At 41.6% G+C, this 18,982-nt stretch overlaps 1 protein-coding gene across 1 annotated transcript in view; it reads right to left on the reverse strand.

Moving 5' to 3' along the window:
• RABEP1 (rabaptin, RAB GTPase binding effector protein 1) overlaps positions 1-18,970 on the reverse strand; it is a 47,062-nt gene extending 28,092 nt beyond the window's left edge. Inside the window, exons 1-2 of the mRNA XM_042025968.1 lie at positions 18,881-18,970; positions 882-1,010 (exon numbers count right to left, since the gene is read on the reverse strand). Coding sequence (XP_041881902.1) covers positions 882-1,010; positions 18,881-18,914 — 163 coding nt within the window. The 5' untranslated portion in view covers positions 18,915-18,970. The remainder of the gene's footprint in view (positions 1-881; positions 1,011-18,880) is intronic.
• Between the last annotated feature and the right edge of the window lie 12 nt (positions 18,971-18,982).

Genomic DNA, 18,982 nt, shown 5'->3' on the forward strand with positions numbered 1-18,982 from the left:
GTAAAAAAAAGAAAAGTAATTGCTTGTCTATTCTCCTCTGGTGCCCTTTCACTTCAGTACACATAAAAGTTGGGGTGTTTTTCCTTCCCCTATCACAATTTATTTTCTATTTTTTGACCATACCAAAATGGGAGAATTATTGCTGATCTCATCAGTAGTGTCTTGTATATAAAATTTCCTTTCATCCAGCCTTAGAAACACAAGTAAATAGGTTTGCTGTATGATCTGATCTTCATTATGCCTGTTGTATTTCTGCTCTCATAAGCTTATACAGCAGCTGCAGTCTTAATGCATTATGGTTTGGCTCTGCTTTCATATGTTAAAGACAGGAAAATCATCAGAATTAGAAATAAATCAATCTGGCTCTCAGAACAGCTATCTCTACTCTCCAATCCTTCATCAGATATTTGAGCTCATACGGTTCAAATTTTCCTATAAATTGTGTTATTGAAATAGATGCCCTTGGCTGGTATTAAAACTTTTATAACATTTGCCTGCTTACAGCCTACCTCTGATGGAAATTTAAGACAAATAAATGCTACATAAAAAAAAGGCCACAGAGTACAAAGAGCACAGCATCCAGGCTATGTCTTTCCATTTAGCAGATCAGCTCCTGCTCAGAGAGTGCACCCTGAATTCAGGAAATTAGTATTAAAACTCACTGCTGGTGTTTCTGCATGGACATCAGTTTGCTCTGGCTCCTGTCCATGAGGCAAATCTTTGAATTTAATTCTAAAAGTTCATTCTAGGAAGCTCAGTAGCCACCTATTGAATCTCTTACATTCTTGTTATGACTGTTTAAAAGACTGTGCTTCATACAGGGATTATTTGAAGATGAAGTTCAATAAACCTTAGAATAATTCAGAGAATTGAGGACTTACCTTCCTTAGCCAGGTATAACTCCTTAAATTTTGCTCTCTTTTGATTAAATTCTTGCTCAAGTTGCTGCTTTGTGCGCAGAAATTCTGCATTGACCTTTTCCAATTCTGCAACCCGTTGTAGAAGAGCATCTAAAAATAAAGCAGAAGATAAGGTACATCACTAACAGTTATCCAGACATCCCATTCTCCGAGGCTGAGGTTTGGGGCTTACTCTTTTTAAAATACCTTTACTTGTTAGCTCTGCTTTTGCCTCATGATCATCAGGAAAACTAGCCAGTCCTTTAAGGAACAAAGGAAGGTAAGTTTTCTTCAACTGTAGCACCAAATTCTAATTAAGCATCTCTGGGGAATTAGAGGGAATGTGGCAGGGAATTCTGCAGAAAACAGTCTTCCAAAGAAAACCACAATTTGGTATATACAACAAAGGAAGAAATAGAAATAATTCTGGTAATGTTTTTTTTCCCCTGGGAATTTACTCACGAGGCACAGGGAGTGTGTGAGGGCTGAGCAACAAAGCACCAAGTGCTCAAAGGCTGAGGTCAAAAAGAAGTGACAGCAGCTCAGCCAACAGCTATGAAAGGGCAAAGCACAGGAAACCCTGTAAGCCAAAAATTAGGTGCCATTATCAATCCAGTCTTCAGTTCTGCATGTTAACCAAAAGAGGAACCAGATTACATCTAGAGAAGTTTGCTAGAGGATGACCACAATCTAGAGAAGTAACTGATTGTAAGATCAAACTCTCCTCATTTCCAGCAGGTAAAAATCCCCAAGGGCACACATACATCACACTGTTTTCCAGAATTTACCATATCAGCCCTTCATCTGGTGCTACAACGAAAGAAGGAAGAGTAGGAAGACTACAAAGACTGTTACAACATGCTTATTATTGAAAAAACCCCATATGATACCACTGTATGATGCTATAAAGACCCCATACAACCACCAACCTATCTGCATGTACAGTATCAACTTCTTTGCATCTCAAAGATCTGCTGTAGGTGGCAGTTTTATCTTGCACACCTCAGAATTCAAATATGAAACAGAAATAAAGGACAGATGAGCCAGAACAAAACCCATCTCCCTGCTGCAATGCACTGGGGAAAAAAATGATCCTCTAACTGAGTCTCTATGCGTTCTGCAAAAGCATTTTGTGGACATGTTCCAACTCTGCCTTGCAAAGCTGAATCACTTCAGTTATAGCCTCTATATAGCACAGACTAGATACACAAAATATTGATCCATCAGAGGTGTTTGTGTATCCCATCCAACACCTCCCACCACGATCAAGTAGTGAAAACACAATACAAAGACTATGAGACTTCAGCATCAAACATTTAGACTCACAAACAGCTGGAATCAGCTCTACAGCTTGCAGTGGTAAAACGCTGGATGGGCAATGCCACTGAGATGGGAGAGTTATTTTTGGTACCAGATGACAGAGAGTAAGAGCAGACACAAACAAAAGGACCTTTTAAGAGCACAGGTATGTTTTGCTGGTTATAAGAGCTTATGATGTTACAAAATACAGCACTTAATCTGTTCAGTTCTGTACTGAATAAAAGATATATGCATATATAGGACTGATGAAATTTTAATGTTGCTTTTTTACAAAAATCCTAAATTTGGCTTTTTTATCACCTTAAATACAAACACATAGGTTTTTCTGGCCAGCAACCCCCATGTGGGTAGTTCAAAGCCAACTGCCCAGGAGTGTTCTCCAGAAAATGAAAGGAACCTGTAGCAAAGACACACTGAGAACAAAGCTTCAAGTGAGTTCAGAGAGTGCCTGGATCAAAACCGGGGACAAAACAGCACACGTGGAACCAGGTCTGTGTAGGAAAAATGCTTCCCAAGGTGAAAGGGTTGCCTTTGATCTCTTGCTGAAGTCTTGCAAAGGGAAAGGCTTTGCCTGTGCTTCCACTCCCCCCAGTCCCGTGCAGGGCGATGCAGAGCCACCGTGGCACCTCCTGCTCCACACCCCATGAACAGCCATGCTGACCCTAAGGAGCTGGCTTCGAGCTCAGCTCCAGCTCCTCAAGGAAGCTCCTGGAGGCACTAGAGCCTAAGGGAGGTGTGTGCCAGGGGCAGGTGGCTGCACTGTCCAGATCCAGCCAGGCAGCTCTGCATCCGCAGGTACTGTCCTGGAGCCACATGCACACATTCCAGCTGAACAAGGAGGAATCAGGACATCACTCACTTTGCACACACTCTTTTGAAGACCACACGAATAAACTGTTTCATTCTACAGTTAGTAATCCTGAAAGTTAAATCAACTGTAGATATCAGTCAACTCTCCTGCCCCCAAAGATGACTCGAGCACTCCTTGTTTACTCGATTCCCTTTCCATCTTTCTTCAGCAGAGAGACAGCAGCAGCTGTGCTGCTGCTCCCATCAGAAAGTGCAAAGCAACCAAGCTGTATTTCTTCTGAAGGTGTGAGCTGCTTCTCCTGAGGATGGAAGGGCAAGAGGGCACCACAAGAGCATAATGTTCAAGTGCTTTAAGCTGAGGAAACAACAGATTCATCCTTTTTAAATCCTCCTGCCCAAACACAAGGGGGGGGGGGCAGAGCCACCAAGAAGGAAATTAAATTTAAATATTTACATTTTTACCGTATTCCCCCCTCTCTGCAGCCTGTCAGTTATGTCTAAAAAGTAATAAATAAATAATCAACCCCTGCCACAGCTGAGCTCTGGCACCTGTCAGGGCCAGCTGCAGACACTGAAAAAAACAAGCAGTCTAAGATCTCAACTGCAGGTCATCCATCACTGCAACTGTGCATTAACACTGCTCTTTCGATTCTACACTAAGTTTAAAGTGGTTTTACCACCTGCGCTACATATACAGCTCAGGACACACATCAGCACATCCCCAGTGCAGTGAGACAAGACACAGACGTGAGGACAATAGGCTGTGCAGGTCAACATCAACCCCCTCAAATGCACCTGCATAAGAAATAAAAGCGAAAGAAAGTTTATTTTCTGAGACACCCTAACAACTACCACCTTTCTGCTAAGTGATTAAGTTTACAAAGAAATTATTTTCTTCTTCAGAGGTATAATTTGTACAAAAGCCATACAGACACTTCCCAAAATGCAAGTGTGATCCCAAGCCCAGACTGCCAGGCACAGGTACCCTCGGGCTACATGGCACAGATTAAAATCCACCTGGAACTGCACTGGAGTCAATGGCAGGAAATGGACTCATTCATAGATTTCCAATTAGGCCTTTGTCATTTATCACTTAATTTTCACTCTGAATTTAGGTCCAACTCACCCGAGGCCTGTAAGAAAGCTGAAAAAAGAAAACTTATTTGCTATCATAGGCTATCAACTTAAAACCAGCCCCAAAAGCAAGAGGTCCATTTTGCAGCGTCAGTATTCCCTGAGTTGCCAGGCGCTGCTCCCATGCTCCCAGTCCCAGCTATCAATGTTTAACGACGGATGAGGGATAGAGTAAACAAAGCCGAGAGACGGGCCCTGCTGGCGGAGCTGTGCCTGGCTGAAACGGGATCCGCTGTCACACACGGCACGGAACACTCTGTATTTCCTCAGAGCAGTAGTGCAAAGACCTAATTCCCTATTTAGGGCCCTAAGTCATCAAGAAACAAACAAAAACCCTGAAGACCCAATTTCTTAACTCCTGAAATAGCACTGAGAAAACTTTAAATTGAAATTGATATGCCAAACTAAAACAAGAAATTCTTTTGGCCAACAATTTAAGCCAGCATTTTTTTCACAGATTATTACGCCAAATAGGCTACAAATGACAGAGCTGGAGATGCCAATTAAATCACTAGCTTTATTTTTAACTAACAACACAGATTTTTGCAGGCACTCCAGGTCAGACACAGGGATCCCCATCTCCTGTGGAGCACCGACATTTACAGCAAAGCACAGTGCATCTCATCATGTGCCTTAACCAGGCAGAAGAACTCAAAAGAAGAACAGCAAAATCCGTTTCAGAGTGGATTCATTGATTTACAGGAGAACCATGAAACTGCTGCAATACACGAAGAGAAACTCTTAACAAAAAAGATACAGCTTTCTCTTAACCCACTGCACAGCAAAATTCCAATTCTAGGAAAACACAGGAACAGACACACATTTCTTATTGACTAGTTATTTATATGCTGTTCCACAGATAAGCTCCGAAAAGGATTAAATTTTATGTATGATAGTTTCCAGTTACACAAACATGTAGTGATCATTCCAGAACTAAGACAGACAAAGCTGATTATCAATAAGACTATTTTTGACTACCAGGTCTATTTATAAAATTAATGCCACAGAGCTTTCTGCTTGATATTTAAAGTGTCAAACATGACATCAAGAGTTCAGTCCAACATAACTGAAATATGAAAACAGAGCAGAAAAAAACCTACATGTACAATCAACTTTTTGGAGACAAAAAAAAAATTGTTTCTGTCATTTTCTACCCTTCTTTTCCTGTCATGATTGCTTGAGACAGAAATATGGAAAAATACTTATTTCTGTGAGTATGAGTTTCTACTATGACTTTCTACTATTTTCTATGAGCGCTAATTTTCATCTATCGTGACATCATATTGGAGCCACAATTATGCTACTATATAAACTTTTACTCTAAGTCTGCCACCAGACCGTGCATAGAGACTGCAAAACGCTTTTCTTTATTTTACTCAAACAGGATTTGATGAAAAAAGGACAACCAGCCCCCCTTACCCCGCTCCCCCCTTACAATACGCTCCAATCCAGCTGTTTGCATGAGGCACTCAGAAGCAAAGGAACAGATTATGGCTCTTTGAATAAGTATTTTAAACAGAAGCAATTCCTGACTGATGAAATGGGGGTTGCTTTATTTTCAAGGAACAGCATTTGCCTTTACACACAGATATTCAACAGCAGCAGATCAAACTGAAGGAAAAAAAAAAACCCCAAAAAACCAAAACAGGAAGAAAATAATTACTTGCTTTTCTCAGACGTGCATTTACAAGCATCAAGCATTTTATTTACTGGGCCAAATGGCTCAAGCTCACTGGTCACACACTTTCCTTGTTTTACTTTGAGGACAGAGAATGACCCCTGACTTCTCACTTGCCACCTTCATTTTCAGAGCGGCACCAAACGCCTCCGACTGTCTCACCTCCTGTTTCAGAGCATTTCACTGCGTGCAGCGAGGAGAACTCAACCCCAGAAAGGGGAAAACCAGGGGGGGTTCTGCCCAACAGCTGTGCCCTGGCACAGGACCTGTTCCCCAGTGCCACCAGCACTGAGCTGTTCTGCAGAAGGAGCTCCGGCAGTTCCCCATTTCGGGCAGCGCAGCTTTCAGACACTGCTGCATTCATCCAGCCATTTCTAGCTGATTGTGCAGCTGAAGGTTATTTGACATCCACAATTTGTTCTCTATTGACTAAACATTCACAGGCAAACAATCCAGTACCAATTTAAGGCCAAATCCATAAAAACTCGGTGTTGCTGACAAATGCAGATATCACCATGCAGAACGGAGCCTTGCTGCATCATATCTGTTACAGAAGCTTTATAATTATTGCAGTAAATCAGTAAGTGCAGGATCAAAAATATTCTGCCGAGCATTGCACGTTACCAACATCTAACCACACTATAAATACTCTGTTAACAACAAGTGGAAGTTTGCAATATATTATTACAGTTTGAAAGTAATGTTATTTTTAATTGAAGCAGAATGACAAACATCTTTCCGCTATAACCTGTAATCTCAGTAGTGCCTATTTCTACTCTTTATTTTCCTTCTTCATGCTAAATACTGTATGACATCCTACATTAAGGATCTTAGAAAATGAAAAGCCATCACTAAATTAAAGTAATTAAAATCTGAAGAAATTTAGATGTTTGAAAAATGGGAAGACTCTCTTCTATAATACAATCAAGGATCACAGAATGTTTGGGCTGGAAGAGACCTTAAAGATCACCTCATTACAACCCCCTGGCTTGTGCAGGGACACCTTCCATTTGATGAGGTTGCTCCAAGCCCTGTCCAATCTGGCCTTGGACACTTCCAGGGATGAGGCAGCCACAAGATGAGAACAAGAAAAAAGGGAAGAGAAAACAAGGGTCCTTTAAATGGCTTAATGAAACCTGCAGAGATAAATAGCCATATGCAGTAACAACTAAGTAATTTCCTCCAAAGTATGTTTACACAGCAAACATCTTCATGCACAATTACAAGGAAAAAAAAGGCCAACACACAGTTTCTCCTTCCCCCTTTTTTTTTCCACTTCCCACTTTTTCTCCCTTTTTACAGTACTCCCAATGTGTTAACTACTTCCTTGCTTTGTTATTATCTCCTTCACCTTCTTTCCTGGACACAAAAGCAGGCAGTTGCTTTCTGGGGTCCAAATATCCACCTCATGACACTCCATTTCACTCAGTAAAGGAGAATCACACCTGACTGCCACTTTTGGTAAGCCCACTTCATGTGACAAGAAATGCTCTTCTGTACACTTAGTCATTCTGACCCCAGGCTAACTTAAGCCTAGTTTTAAATTTATGCTTAGTTAACCATTATTTACATTGGACTGCAATGGAACAGTGCTCACTCACATCAAGTATCACAGGAATGCACTTAAACATGGATGTCCATGTTGACAAAAGTGAGCTTGAATTTTTTTCCAAGAATCTCCTTTCATTTGCCAGAAACATCACTTCATCCCAAGGACAGTCCCCTACCTTCATCATTATAGCCTGGCTTTTCATCCATCCCTTCTCACCATAGTAGCTGGTTCTCTCCTTTTAACGAGGCTGCCATCAGAACTCTCAGTTCTGTGTGCACAGTCTTCTCCACAGAAGTCCCAACTTAATGCACAAGGAGTTTTACCATCATTAGTTTTCACTCTAATTCATCTCTGCCTTTGATGTTTTGATGAGGAGAACAATTCCTCAAGAAATTTCAGAAAAACACTATTGATTAGCACTTTTTTCCAAGAAAATCAACCATGCTCTGTGTTGTATCAATTCTTTGAATAATTTAAATAGGGCAGCAGTGGACGCATCACAGAGTTGGAAAAGTCAACCCGACAACACCACCAATGAAATCCTATGGAAAGTGTTTTGGCTGCATCCTGCTGCTATCACCAGTGAATCTCCTCAGAAATGCAGTGTTGCTAAGCTTGAATGCATATCAGAGTATTTCAAAAGTCAACAGTAAGCTACAGTCTGGTGAACTTTGAATTAATCTACAATGACACAAAATGGAGAGAACAGAGTTACCAATCTCATCACGATCACCAGCACTTTCCCTGCTCCCTAAGTGCTTGTATCTTGCTCCCCTTGCTTTAACAATTTTTCTTTTTTATGTCTGCCCTTTTCAGAAGGATCAATTTGAAAAAAGAAAAAAAAAAAAAAAAAAGCTCAGTGTCTCCCTGGGTTTATGAAGGGGGTTATTTACTCTACAGGCTGTGGGCATTTACTCAGACCAGTCACTGCTTGAACAAACAAGAGCATAGTGATGGCAGCACAGAACTGGGGAAGGTGAAGTTCCCAAGAACTGGGCACATTTCTCCAAGAGGGTTCACAGCTGGATTACACCACTGCCAGGTTTAGGCCAGCCTAGGTAGATCTCTACACAGCCTGATGTGATCCCCTTGGCAAAGCTTTTTGAGCATTTCACACATCTGAGCTTGAACAATGCAGCTGTGAAACATGTCACACACGTCCCTGCCCCTTTCATTTCACCAGCCTGTCCCACCTCGTTACCTGCAAGATAAACACCAACAGAAGGTGTTTTAAGCAGACAGAGACTCCTCCAGCCTGGAATCAGACCTCCAGCACAGCCACCTATTCCCTTCCACAGCATTTGAAAATAAGTCCCCAAAAATGTCAAGTCACATAAATCTTCCTGACCAGAGCAAGACTGAAAATATGAATGAGCCTTCGTATTTACACAGGAATATTTCTGCCAAGTTTTTCCACACTACCATGTCTCATCACTTGTATGATATAACCAGAAAATCCAGAACTGGATTACACGTGGCAATTCCACTTGACAGTGAGGTTTTTACTGTGTCTTCCCAGTAAAAGAAAATTTGAGTATATTGTCTGTTTTAGTAAACCACCAAGAATCTGCTGTTCTGATCAAATAAAAATATTTCAGATTGAGAGTCATTTAGGGAGAGATTGTGATATGCATTTCATTATACAGGAGACCCCCTACACAATTTGCACTCTGAGCACCACTAATATAACTGTTCTCTTAAAATGTAAACATTTGCTAAACCCAGACAACAGACTGATTTTCTTTCAAGATAATTTAATTGCTGACTCATTTGCAGTGGGAAGGAAAAAAATCCCTGTGACTTCTTATTATATGTTTATCACTTCGCCTAGAGATTATTAAAGGCTATCCTCTTCAGGCAGAAAAATGGGAATAAAGTATGACTCAACTCTCAAGAAAAAAAACCAGCCAACAAAAAAACACAAAACAACCCTACTGCATTGTTCTCTTTGATGAAGTAAGTTAATATATAAAAGAAAACCATTACATTAATTCCAAAATTCCCCCAAGACACCACTAGTCTGAGATCTCGTGCTGTCTCACTATTTGTCATGGGGCCAAGAATTGAGGTGCAGCTTTGAGAGCATTCAGGCTATAGACTACCCCAGGTACCCTGCTTCTCAATTTCTGAGCAGAAAGAACAAATTAATGATAACCTAACACACTTAAAAATTCAAAGGAAGGTAATAAAAGTGAAATACAACTCACCCAAGAAAGTGATGTGGAAGAAACCAGAAAGAAGCCAATGTTTGTGAAATTTATATAGGCAACGGCTTCTGTAATTTACCATTGCTATAGGTATGAGGACACTACCATTTAAAGCAAATTGGGATCTTTGTAGACATTTTCAAAAGCTGAAATAATCAACAAGACCATGGAAACTCACTTCCACATGCACAGCTGCCAGACAGCACTACGGTAATTTCACAAGTACCAGAAAACTTCAGAAATAGCAGCAACTCATACACAACTCAAGAGTTATGGATGTGAACAAGCACCACAAAAAGGGAGTTAACATCAGATTTCTTTCCCCCTGTGGTTCTCTATCCCTTGCTACGTAATTTGGCCACCCAAATTGGTATACAGAGAATAAACTGGGAATGGGAACGGGTAAAAACTTACTTTCAAGGAACAGTAATTTTAAAAATTTAGTTGTCAGAAAAGCAGGTTGCAGGCATGAAAAAACAGTGCAGTAGAGTAGCCTCTTAAAGGATATAAATCTTAATAAATGACCTGGAAAATATTGTTGCCAGATATATTTATGGAGACATTGTGATGATAAATATAGTAGGACAAATAATAAAAGACAATTAACATCTTTATTTGATAAGGAACAGGATACAGATCCTATTACTTAGAGTAAGGTTTCTAAAGCAGTTTAATAGGTTCCCTGAGAACAACAGACTAGTACTCCCCCAAGCCTCTAGAATCTATTTCTTGACAGAAAATACTGCTGTGATTCTATATATTCGGGTTTTTTGTTACCACTTGTCAACTACATGAATTCCTAAACAGTTAAATAGGAAGAAAACCCTCCTCCAGCATGAAATTTTCCAACCATTTAAAATATTCCAGGGGTATAAGCAATACAGAATGGGAAGGCTTGATTAAGCCTGCAGTTACAATCATTTTAAATCAATTTCTGTACTGGTGGTCATCTGACAGGATAACTCAGCACTCCCACCTCACTGTGAGCACATGTGTCTTTTATCCCCACCATGCTACAAGAGTCTTTGACAGCAGTGACAGCATCGGAGTGATACAGGAAAAAACTGGGGGGAGGAAGGGGAGTGAATCTCAAACGTGGTCTGAAGCAGATCACACCTCACACTTGGCTGAGCACAGACCAGATCTGATACACCGTGACAATAAACACGCAGATCGGAGTAAACTGTGGAAAAAAAAGTCAGAACTATACCCTTGGTCTCTCATATTACTACTGTGTGGTCTCCACCCTTCCTTTATGCCAGCTCTTAATACTTATCAGGCCTTTCACTAAATTAATTAAACTAATTCAAGTCAGTAGTTCTCAACTGGGTGACTGAGCTGAACTGGCTCAGTGATGGGTCCAATGTGCAGAGCTGGCACAAAGGAAATGATGGAAATACAGCTGTGGGAGCAGGAAGAAGAGAGCAGGAGCACTTTTTTCAGCAGCTGCAATCTTCTAGACTGGCTTAGCTGCAACATGAAACCACAGCCTATGGGTACAGTCTGATAATCAGTTTAACCTAAGTACTTGCTGCCTGCCAAAAAAAATAGTCTGGCCTTCCTTCTGTCCCCCACTCTCCCTTGTGGCAACTGCAATTGGTGTAGTTATGCAGCAAAACTTACTTTGTAAGACTTGATGACTGACATTTGTAAGTGATAAGTGACCTTTCTCAAATCCTGATTTCCATTCAGACTCTCCAGGGGAAGCTGACAAACTTAATCGGTATTAGAAAGCAAATTCCAAAGCTCAGGTTTCCCACCAGTGTTTGTACACACTCAGGTTTTGAACGAACGCAACTGAAAGAGGGTTTCCAGTATAGAAGGGCTTAGGCTGGTACAAAACCTAGAGCTGTAGATAAAAATATATCAGAAAACATTTGTATTCTACAATAAGGTTAGGCTCACATTTACTCTTGCTTGAAAGCAAATACGCAGTTAGATTAGACATTGTAACAAGCCATTACAACCCTTCCGGAGGGATCATCAGCTAAAATGTAATCCTCAGTGCCTCCAACAAATGTAACTTCTGTAACATCAGGACTTAATGCACCACTTTGAGATTTAACATCTTCATCTCCAGTTTCATCTAAGACTCCAGCAGAAGCTGTGAAGACCAGACAGACAGGTATAATATCTTCACAGCTAGAAGCGTCACTCAAGCACAGAATCCAGAGTTTGCCTAATTGCCTTCCCATTAATTTCGCATGGGAGAAGATATAAACAGACATTGCAAGCTGGCGATTAAGAAAACCTTACTTGAAATCAATCTTTGAAAGAAAATTCAGAAGATGCAGCATATGACATAAAGATGCCAGCCTGTCAGATGATTTGAATTAACAGAGCCAAATTTATGCTTTGTACTTCATCAAAATAAACCAAGTAACACCACAGAAAAAATGTATCAGAGAGATTTTGGCACAGGTTACTGTTAATGTAAGATGAATGTTCCAATTCTTGTGTCTGAAGTCAATGGGAGTCTAATGTGAACTCCAGTAGGCTCAGGAAAGACAATTTCCTTAAAGGATACTGGACATGAAAATTTACTGTGGAAGGTTAAAATACTTATTGCTTGAGCAATAACTTTTAGCACTCCTCTGTGTTTCTTCCTGTGTAGATTAAGGCAACGACGCTGAACACACAGATGTAAGGATTGTATTATACTCTGTGGTTTTATCTACGTTACTGTTTGCAAGTTACTGCTTTGTTCTTTTTCTTAAAGCAACCAACCATGGTGCTGCCTCCTGATTTTGCATAGCACTGATGTAGCATAGGTTAAAATAAATCATTTCTTTTGGGGAGTATGTTAATGGTGACCAACCATGCAAATACAAAGTTACCCTACCAAGGCATGGGTGTGGGGGATAAACAGTTATACACAGAAACACTCGACAGAAAGGGTGAAAGAGCTGTTTCTCCTTTTGTTGTGCTTATTCCTCTCCTTTGCTGCCATTTAAACAGCATTGCAAATCTTGTTGCAATTATCTGTAAGCTAAAAACACGTATTGACAAAAGATGCAATACAAACCACACAGTCTATTCAGGTCACTGGCTTAAAGGCATGGGAACACCATTAGAATCGACAAAGCTGGTTTGGTTTGATCCCCAGGTAATCCTTCCCTCTCACCTCCAGGCTATTCCCTCTGGAATACACACAGTTAACGCTACCATTGCCTTCCACTTATTGATTCCAATTCACTTTGCCATGTATAACTTCTACCTGCTACAGCATTTTCGCTGCACGGTTTTATTAAAAACTACTTCCAGAAACAACATGATAAATATTAATAAAATCCCACCCAAATTAAAATTTCTTCTCAGGGTGACTCACCACAGTAAGGCAAGGTGCTTTTGGCTTACTAAGTAACTGAAAATCAGACTGCTGGGGGGTTTTTTACTCCAAGATTCTGGTTAGTTTTCAGTCCCTAAAGCAGCCAGACACACAAGACAGGGCCCTTAACTGCACACAGAACCAAATGAGCAGATCACAGCACTGCTGTTTCCTGTCCTGCAATCTACTGATACCAACTTTCAGAACCACTCTGATAGTCAAAAGATGGGATGCTTCTATTTTCTACCTCTATTTCCAAGAGGCGTAAGTTAACTTTCAGCAATTATTTTTTTGCAATCGGTGAGGCACTTAGCTACTTCAGTTTAAAAATAAAGATACCAAGGTATTAAAGAATTAGATGTCAGCCAACCTCATGATTAGGCAACCAAAGTTCACTGCCTCAAAATTCTACAGTCTGTTCTGAAAAAACACTCAGAACTTGAACATGTATACAGCAGGGCTGGAAAGCAGATGAGTAGTTCTCTATACCAAGAGTAAAGCACAAGGAGATCCTCCTTCCTTAGTAACAGAACCTGGAAAGCTGTTAAATAAAAAAAAATATATTTCAAAAAGAGCAAATAAGCTAAGATTCAGCACAGCTAGGGAGCCATACTGCTTGGAAAAGACATTTTTTCACTGAGGAAGTTTGCACAGTCATGCGAGTTTCTCTAGAAGAGGAAGAATGGAGGGACGGGTATGATCCCACAGAGCAGAGCAAGGCCTGGAGCAGCCAAAACAAGGGCAAGGTCCAGGGGACACCCACAGACAGGAGGTTGCAAAAGACAAGGAGAGCAATATTAAAGAAGCTGAGGTGGTGGCCGGGAAGGAGGGCTGAGGAAACCAGAGGACTTGCTGAAGAGCAGCAGTTGCCCAAGACACAGTCAATGACTGGGTGTTTGACCAGAGAGGGAGCAAAAACCTGAGACCGAAGAGCAAGCAAGGCCACATTTCTGCTGCTCCGCTGTGTGAAGCAGGAATTGCCAGAGGAGATGGAAACAGACCTAAAGGTGACTCAAAAGCTTTTATTTTCCCCCTTCATTGTATTGAAGGAATCAGGCCTGGGAAGAGAAGTGTAGGATAGAGACAGGAAGGAGGGAAGCACCATCACAAGTCAGCTGAACACCAAGGGGAGTTGTGGCTGACAGGAGGAGACATGAATGGGAAAAAAAAATACACGCAATTCCTCATTATATCAGCAGTCATGCTGCAGTTCTGCATTTTTAAGGTGCTACAGGCACTGCTTAGAGAGCAACAGGACAACTCCAAAGTTTTCTCAAGCACCAGGTATCTTTCAGGTAAAAAAAAAACCCTCCTCCTTCTGGAAGACACAGAAATATTAACTAAGGGTACACTGCTCACTTGTTCTTCCTATGCCAATTTACACAAAAATATCAGATGATTTAAAGTTTTCCAGAGATAATTCATCATCATGCTTAATTGACTATACTATGACTAAAATGACACAATGCTTACCCTATTTATAGAATAAATTGCAGAGGGTGCCATTAACTCAGCCACCACTAAATCAGACGCTAAAACCAACTCTGCAAGTAAAGGATGAACCACAGAGAAGTACCAGACCTTTGGTGTGAAACAAGTTCCTCTGAACACACACAATGGCTTTCACAGCAGCCTGGTTAGTAAGCGCTGCTTATCAGTGTTACCTGTTCTTATCTTGACAGACTTCAGTCAGAGTCAAGCCATAATCTCAAACTCAGGCTTTTTTTTTTTTTTTTTAAACTACATATTTGGTATTTTTTAAGAAGAAAAGTATGTAGTTAAAATACCTAAATTTAGGATAGAAAACTTCACATCTGAGAAGCACTTTTTAATAAAATGCCTGGAGTGAAAGCCCAGCAAGTCTGCCAGTCTATCACCCATAATGAAGCCTACGGGATTTGGTCCACTCCCACAGAGAGAAGTTGTTTGGTTTAGCTTCTTGAAAGTTTTAAAACAAAGTTCCTTCTTCAATCACTTTCAAGGGAGTGCATACAAACTAGTTTCACAGTGGGAATCCAGTCCACCCACCAAGGGCTGTGGGAAAGCAGCTAAGAGCATCCCGAGGCACCAGGAAGGGAAGAAAACACACTACTAAGTCCATCTTCTCTGTGACAATGGTGAAGTGGCCAAGAAGCAATTAAAAATGGGCAAAGAATTTCTATCTTCCAGTGTCCAAAATGCAAGAAAGAGTCAGTCCACAGGTTAAAGCATATTCGTTGTGCCTTCTGGCAGATCAACAGGTAATGATAAATAACATGGTCATGGTATTTTTCAAAATTAAGAGATTTGCAATTTGACTTTGACAGGAAAACAGACACTCTGAATGTGGATATTCCCACTTCAGAGCAAACTGACCTGCTGACCAGATCAAAACTTCCCTAGAAACAATAAGAGGAGGAAACATGTACATTCAAGGTGTCTGTTTTGTTTTTTAAACCAAATTCCAGATTTGTCCACTAAAATGACAGAAAAACACACAGCCTAAAAAAAAAAAGGTGTGAATATTTGTGCTTTAATTAAAATATATGTTTTATTAATATTAGTAACTATTGAATAGTAACAAAAAAGGACCAAGCAAAATGAAAGTGAGGGAAAAATTTTTTTGCCTCTTAGAAAGTACCAACAACTTTGAAGTTACTCCACAAGAGCTAAGAGTTTGACATTTGACAGTTGCATCAACAACGCGAAGCTGAACATCAGCACTCACAGCCAGTCCCCTATGAACCACACCTAGCTTGGAGATGAGTAATAGCATTTTTAGATACTTTAATTTTATTTAAAAGTGATATACATACAAGAAAAATAACTAGAAATGTAAAAGCACCGAAGGTTTTGTTAGTTAATTTTCTGTGTGACATCCCTGACCTCTCCACCATCATCACTCAGCCCCTGGGGTGTGTGACAGTGACAGCAAATCCCAGCTCTTGTTGGGATCCTGAATTATTGACACAGGGACATAAAGCAGATCACGGCCCTGCTGGTGGCACCAAAATCAATATGGCAACATCCTCCAATCTTCCATCTACAGCTGAGCAGTTCTCTCCACTGAGAGCTGGCACAGCTCCCACCACAGATTCTTTTTACTGGCCTAAGTTACTCCAACACTGGATCAATTCTTTGTGCCAGCAAATTCTTACTAAAATATCTGATAGACTGTGCCATTAACAGTTTATCACTGAACAATATCAATGGATATGTTAATTATCAATCTGACTGTACTAATGGTTTAAGTTTAGAGCAGTAAGAAGAGTTTAATAAGTGGCCTATCATTCTAATTCACTTTAGTATTGAAGAAATAGTGTTTTATGTTACTGCAGTTCCTTCATTGAAATGTTTTCCAGAAATGAGAAGGGGAATTATACTAAATCCTGAGCACTCTGATAGGGAAAAACTACGCCAACACATTTTGTTTGGTAACCTTACATTCAGAGAGGGCAAGCACCCAGATCCAAACTAAACCCAGGGAGCCTGAGAGGTTTCAATTTTTAATATTATATCCAAAGAAAAAATATTTTGAAAAATAAGGTGTTACTGCTGTGGTAATGCAATCTAGACAATGCATATAAATTAAAATCTCCCCAAAAAGCCCCTTGACCAGGATCAGCAGGCAGCACACACCTACTTGCAGCACAGGTCAACATCACGAGCTCACAATTCACAGCACACAGCCAAGGGCTGCCCTCGGCCTCTCTGCGATCCTTATCATATAGAAACTCTGTAACCCCACACACCAGATTAAAGGGTTATTAACGTTTCCACTAATCCAAAGTACAAAGCCAGGGTAGGACACAACGCCCATTCTTTTCCTATTTCTCTGCACTATTCCTTCCCCTATACTTGGGCCCATTTTCATTTCAGTACAGGCTTTAGAATAGAAGACAAATTCTACATTAATTCCTCTCTACCACAGTAGAGAAAGTAGTTCTTTTATACTTGCTTTCCACAAAACAAATCATAGTTGATGTGGCTTGCATGAGTAAAGAATGCATAAGTTATTTATAATCAATACAAGTAATTATAAAAAGCCATTATTTTTCCTTAGGGGAACATACTAATCCAGTTCTATTTTGTCCCATGTAATCTTAAATCAGAGGTTACGCTACTCCTTTACGCAATAAATTCAGTGCAGACAACTAAAAATATTAAATAATTCATTTCTTGAATTTTCTCCACATTGAAATAAAACAGTTTCAAGGCACACTTTTGGCAAGTTACTTAGGAAAAAAAAAAAGCCAACACAGATGAGAACAACAGTATAGTAATCAAAGTGGATAAAAACCCCCAAACTGGTCCTATGGCTGCCAAAGGAGGATGGGGAGAGGAGCCTTTTTGGGAGCTCCAATTCATTAGTGTAGGACACAGCAACCACTTTCAGAATCCATCCAGCTTTCAGCCCATTCCCTCATCTACAGCATCCTCGTCTCCCCACAGCTAGGGAGAAGGAAAAAGACAGCAATCCATGCCTCTTGTAAGACAGACTTCACCAACCTATCAAACCACTAAATTTACTTGCACCTCTTCACCTTCCTTTTAAACAACAACAAAAATATATCCAACATGGATCTTCAAATACACTACAAACCTACAACTACCTTTCCTGTTCAAGAGGCACCCAACATTTGTACACTGCACAGTTCCCCTGCACACCTGCAGTGAGACAGTCTGCAAGAGCCAAGGAGAAAATTTGTTGGAAGTTGTTCTGCAGCTCTCAGAAGAACAGGCTGAAGAACAATAAACAATGGTTATTCACCACAAAGTACAGGAGAACAACCCCTACCAACGCTGACCTTACAAGCATGACAGCAGAGAAACTCACCTTCCCCTCAGTGCTCTCGAAGGACAAGCAATGACTGACCTTAATGTAGGGAAAACCCCACAATCTAAGCACCTTCATCATTAAAACTTTTAAAAGGCAGGCTGAAATCCCTGAGGATAAGCACTTTCTCGTGTAACTCCACAAAAAGAAAAAAAAAAAAAAAGCCCACGCAATTCCCTAGACATGCATAATTAAGAATACATCATTGCCCTTTTCTAACAGAGTGCTTTCCCAAGGAAACTCAACTGCTCTCTAAAAGAGGAGAGCCCTGGCCTAGTCCAATGGCTGGGTAAGCACCAATCCTGAAGGATTCTGCACATCTCTCCACTTCTCCTATATCTACATTACGACCAGCCTAAACTTAAAATCCTTGCTTTCCCCACCCCTTCCCATACATCCCATTCAGTAAACACTGTCCCTTCAACCTCACCTTCCAAGCTAAGCATTACCTACAGCTTTTTTACATGCACACAGTTCTGTAACCTATTCCAAGGTAAAAAACGTCCACAATTCCTCTCAAACCAGAAAGAAATAACCTTTCCACAGCAGCAACCTTCCAGGAAACCTTAGCTTCCTTCTGCACAGGTACGTACCACCTTGAGAGAAGATCTGTTATTTTCTTTGTCTTTTGCAGCAAAGGAATGCACTGTTCTCACTGCACATCCCGACCTGAACCTTCCGAGGTACCTTTTCGAACACAGCCAAACATCCCCCGCCGTGGCCAAATCAATGAGGAGTCCCACCCGCCGGATCCATGTCTACCTGGATACATCGCCACCCTTCTCCCCTCCCCTGTCAGGGCGGGGAGGCCTCGTCCCATCGAGTCTGGGCTCCCGTTCCCCGGTGGCAGCGCGTCCCTCCCAGCGTTATCCCCGCTCCCTGCGCGCCGGGAGCCGCCCTTGCTCTACATTTACAGCCTAAAAAACCACCTGCGCTGCCTCCCGCCCCCTCCCAAGGCCTTCCCGGCCGAGCTCCTCGGGGCGCTCCCCGCTCCCTCTCGGCGGGTCCCCGCTCCGTGCGGGCCCCCCGGACCCTGCCCGGCCGATCGCGCCCAGGCCGCCGCCCTCGCCCCGCGGCCGGCGCGGCTCTCCGGCGAGCCCGGGGGTGCGCAGGCCGCGCCGCCGCCCCCGCCTTACCTTCGGTCGGGGCGCTGGGGCCCGGCTGGGCCATGGCTCGGCGGGCGGCGCCGCCGCGGCCTCCTCCGGGCGGGGACCGCTACGCCACGGGCAGAGAGACGG

The sequence above is a fragment of the Corvus kubaryi genome, unplaced genomic scaffold (genome assembly GCF_017639235.1).
Source record: "Corvus kubaryi isolate FWS band 111438036 unplaced genomic scaffold, C.kubaryi_AGA036_p1.0 37284, whole genome shotgun sequence".
In the NCBI taxonomy this organism is placed as follows: domain Eukaryota; kingdom Metazoa; phylum Chordata; class Aves; order Passeriformes; family Corvidae; genus Corvus; species Corvus kubaryi.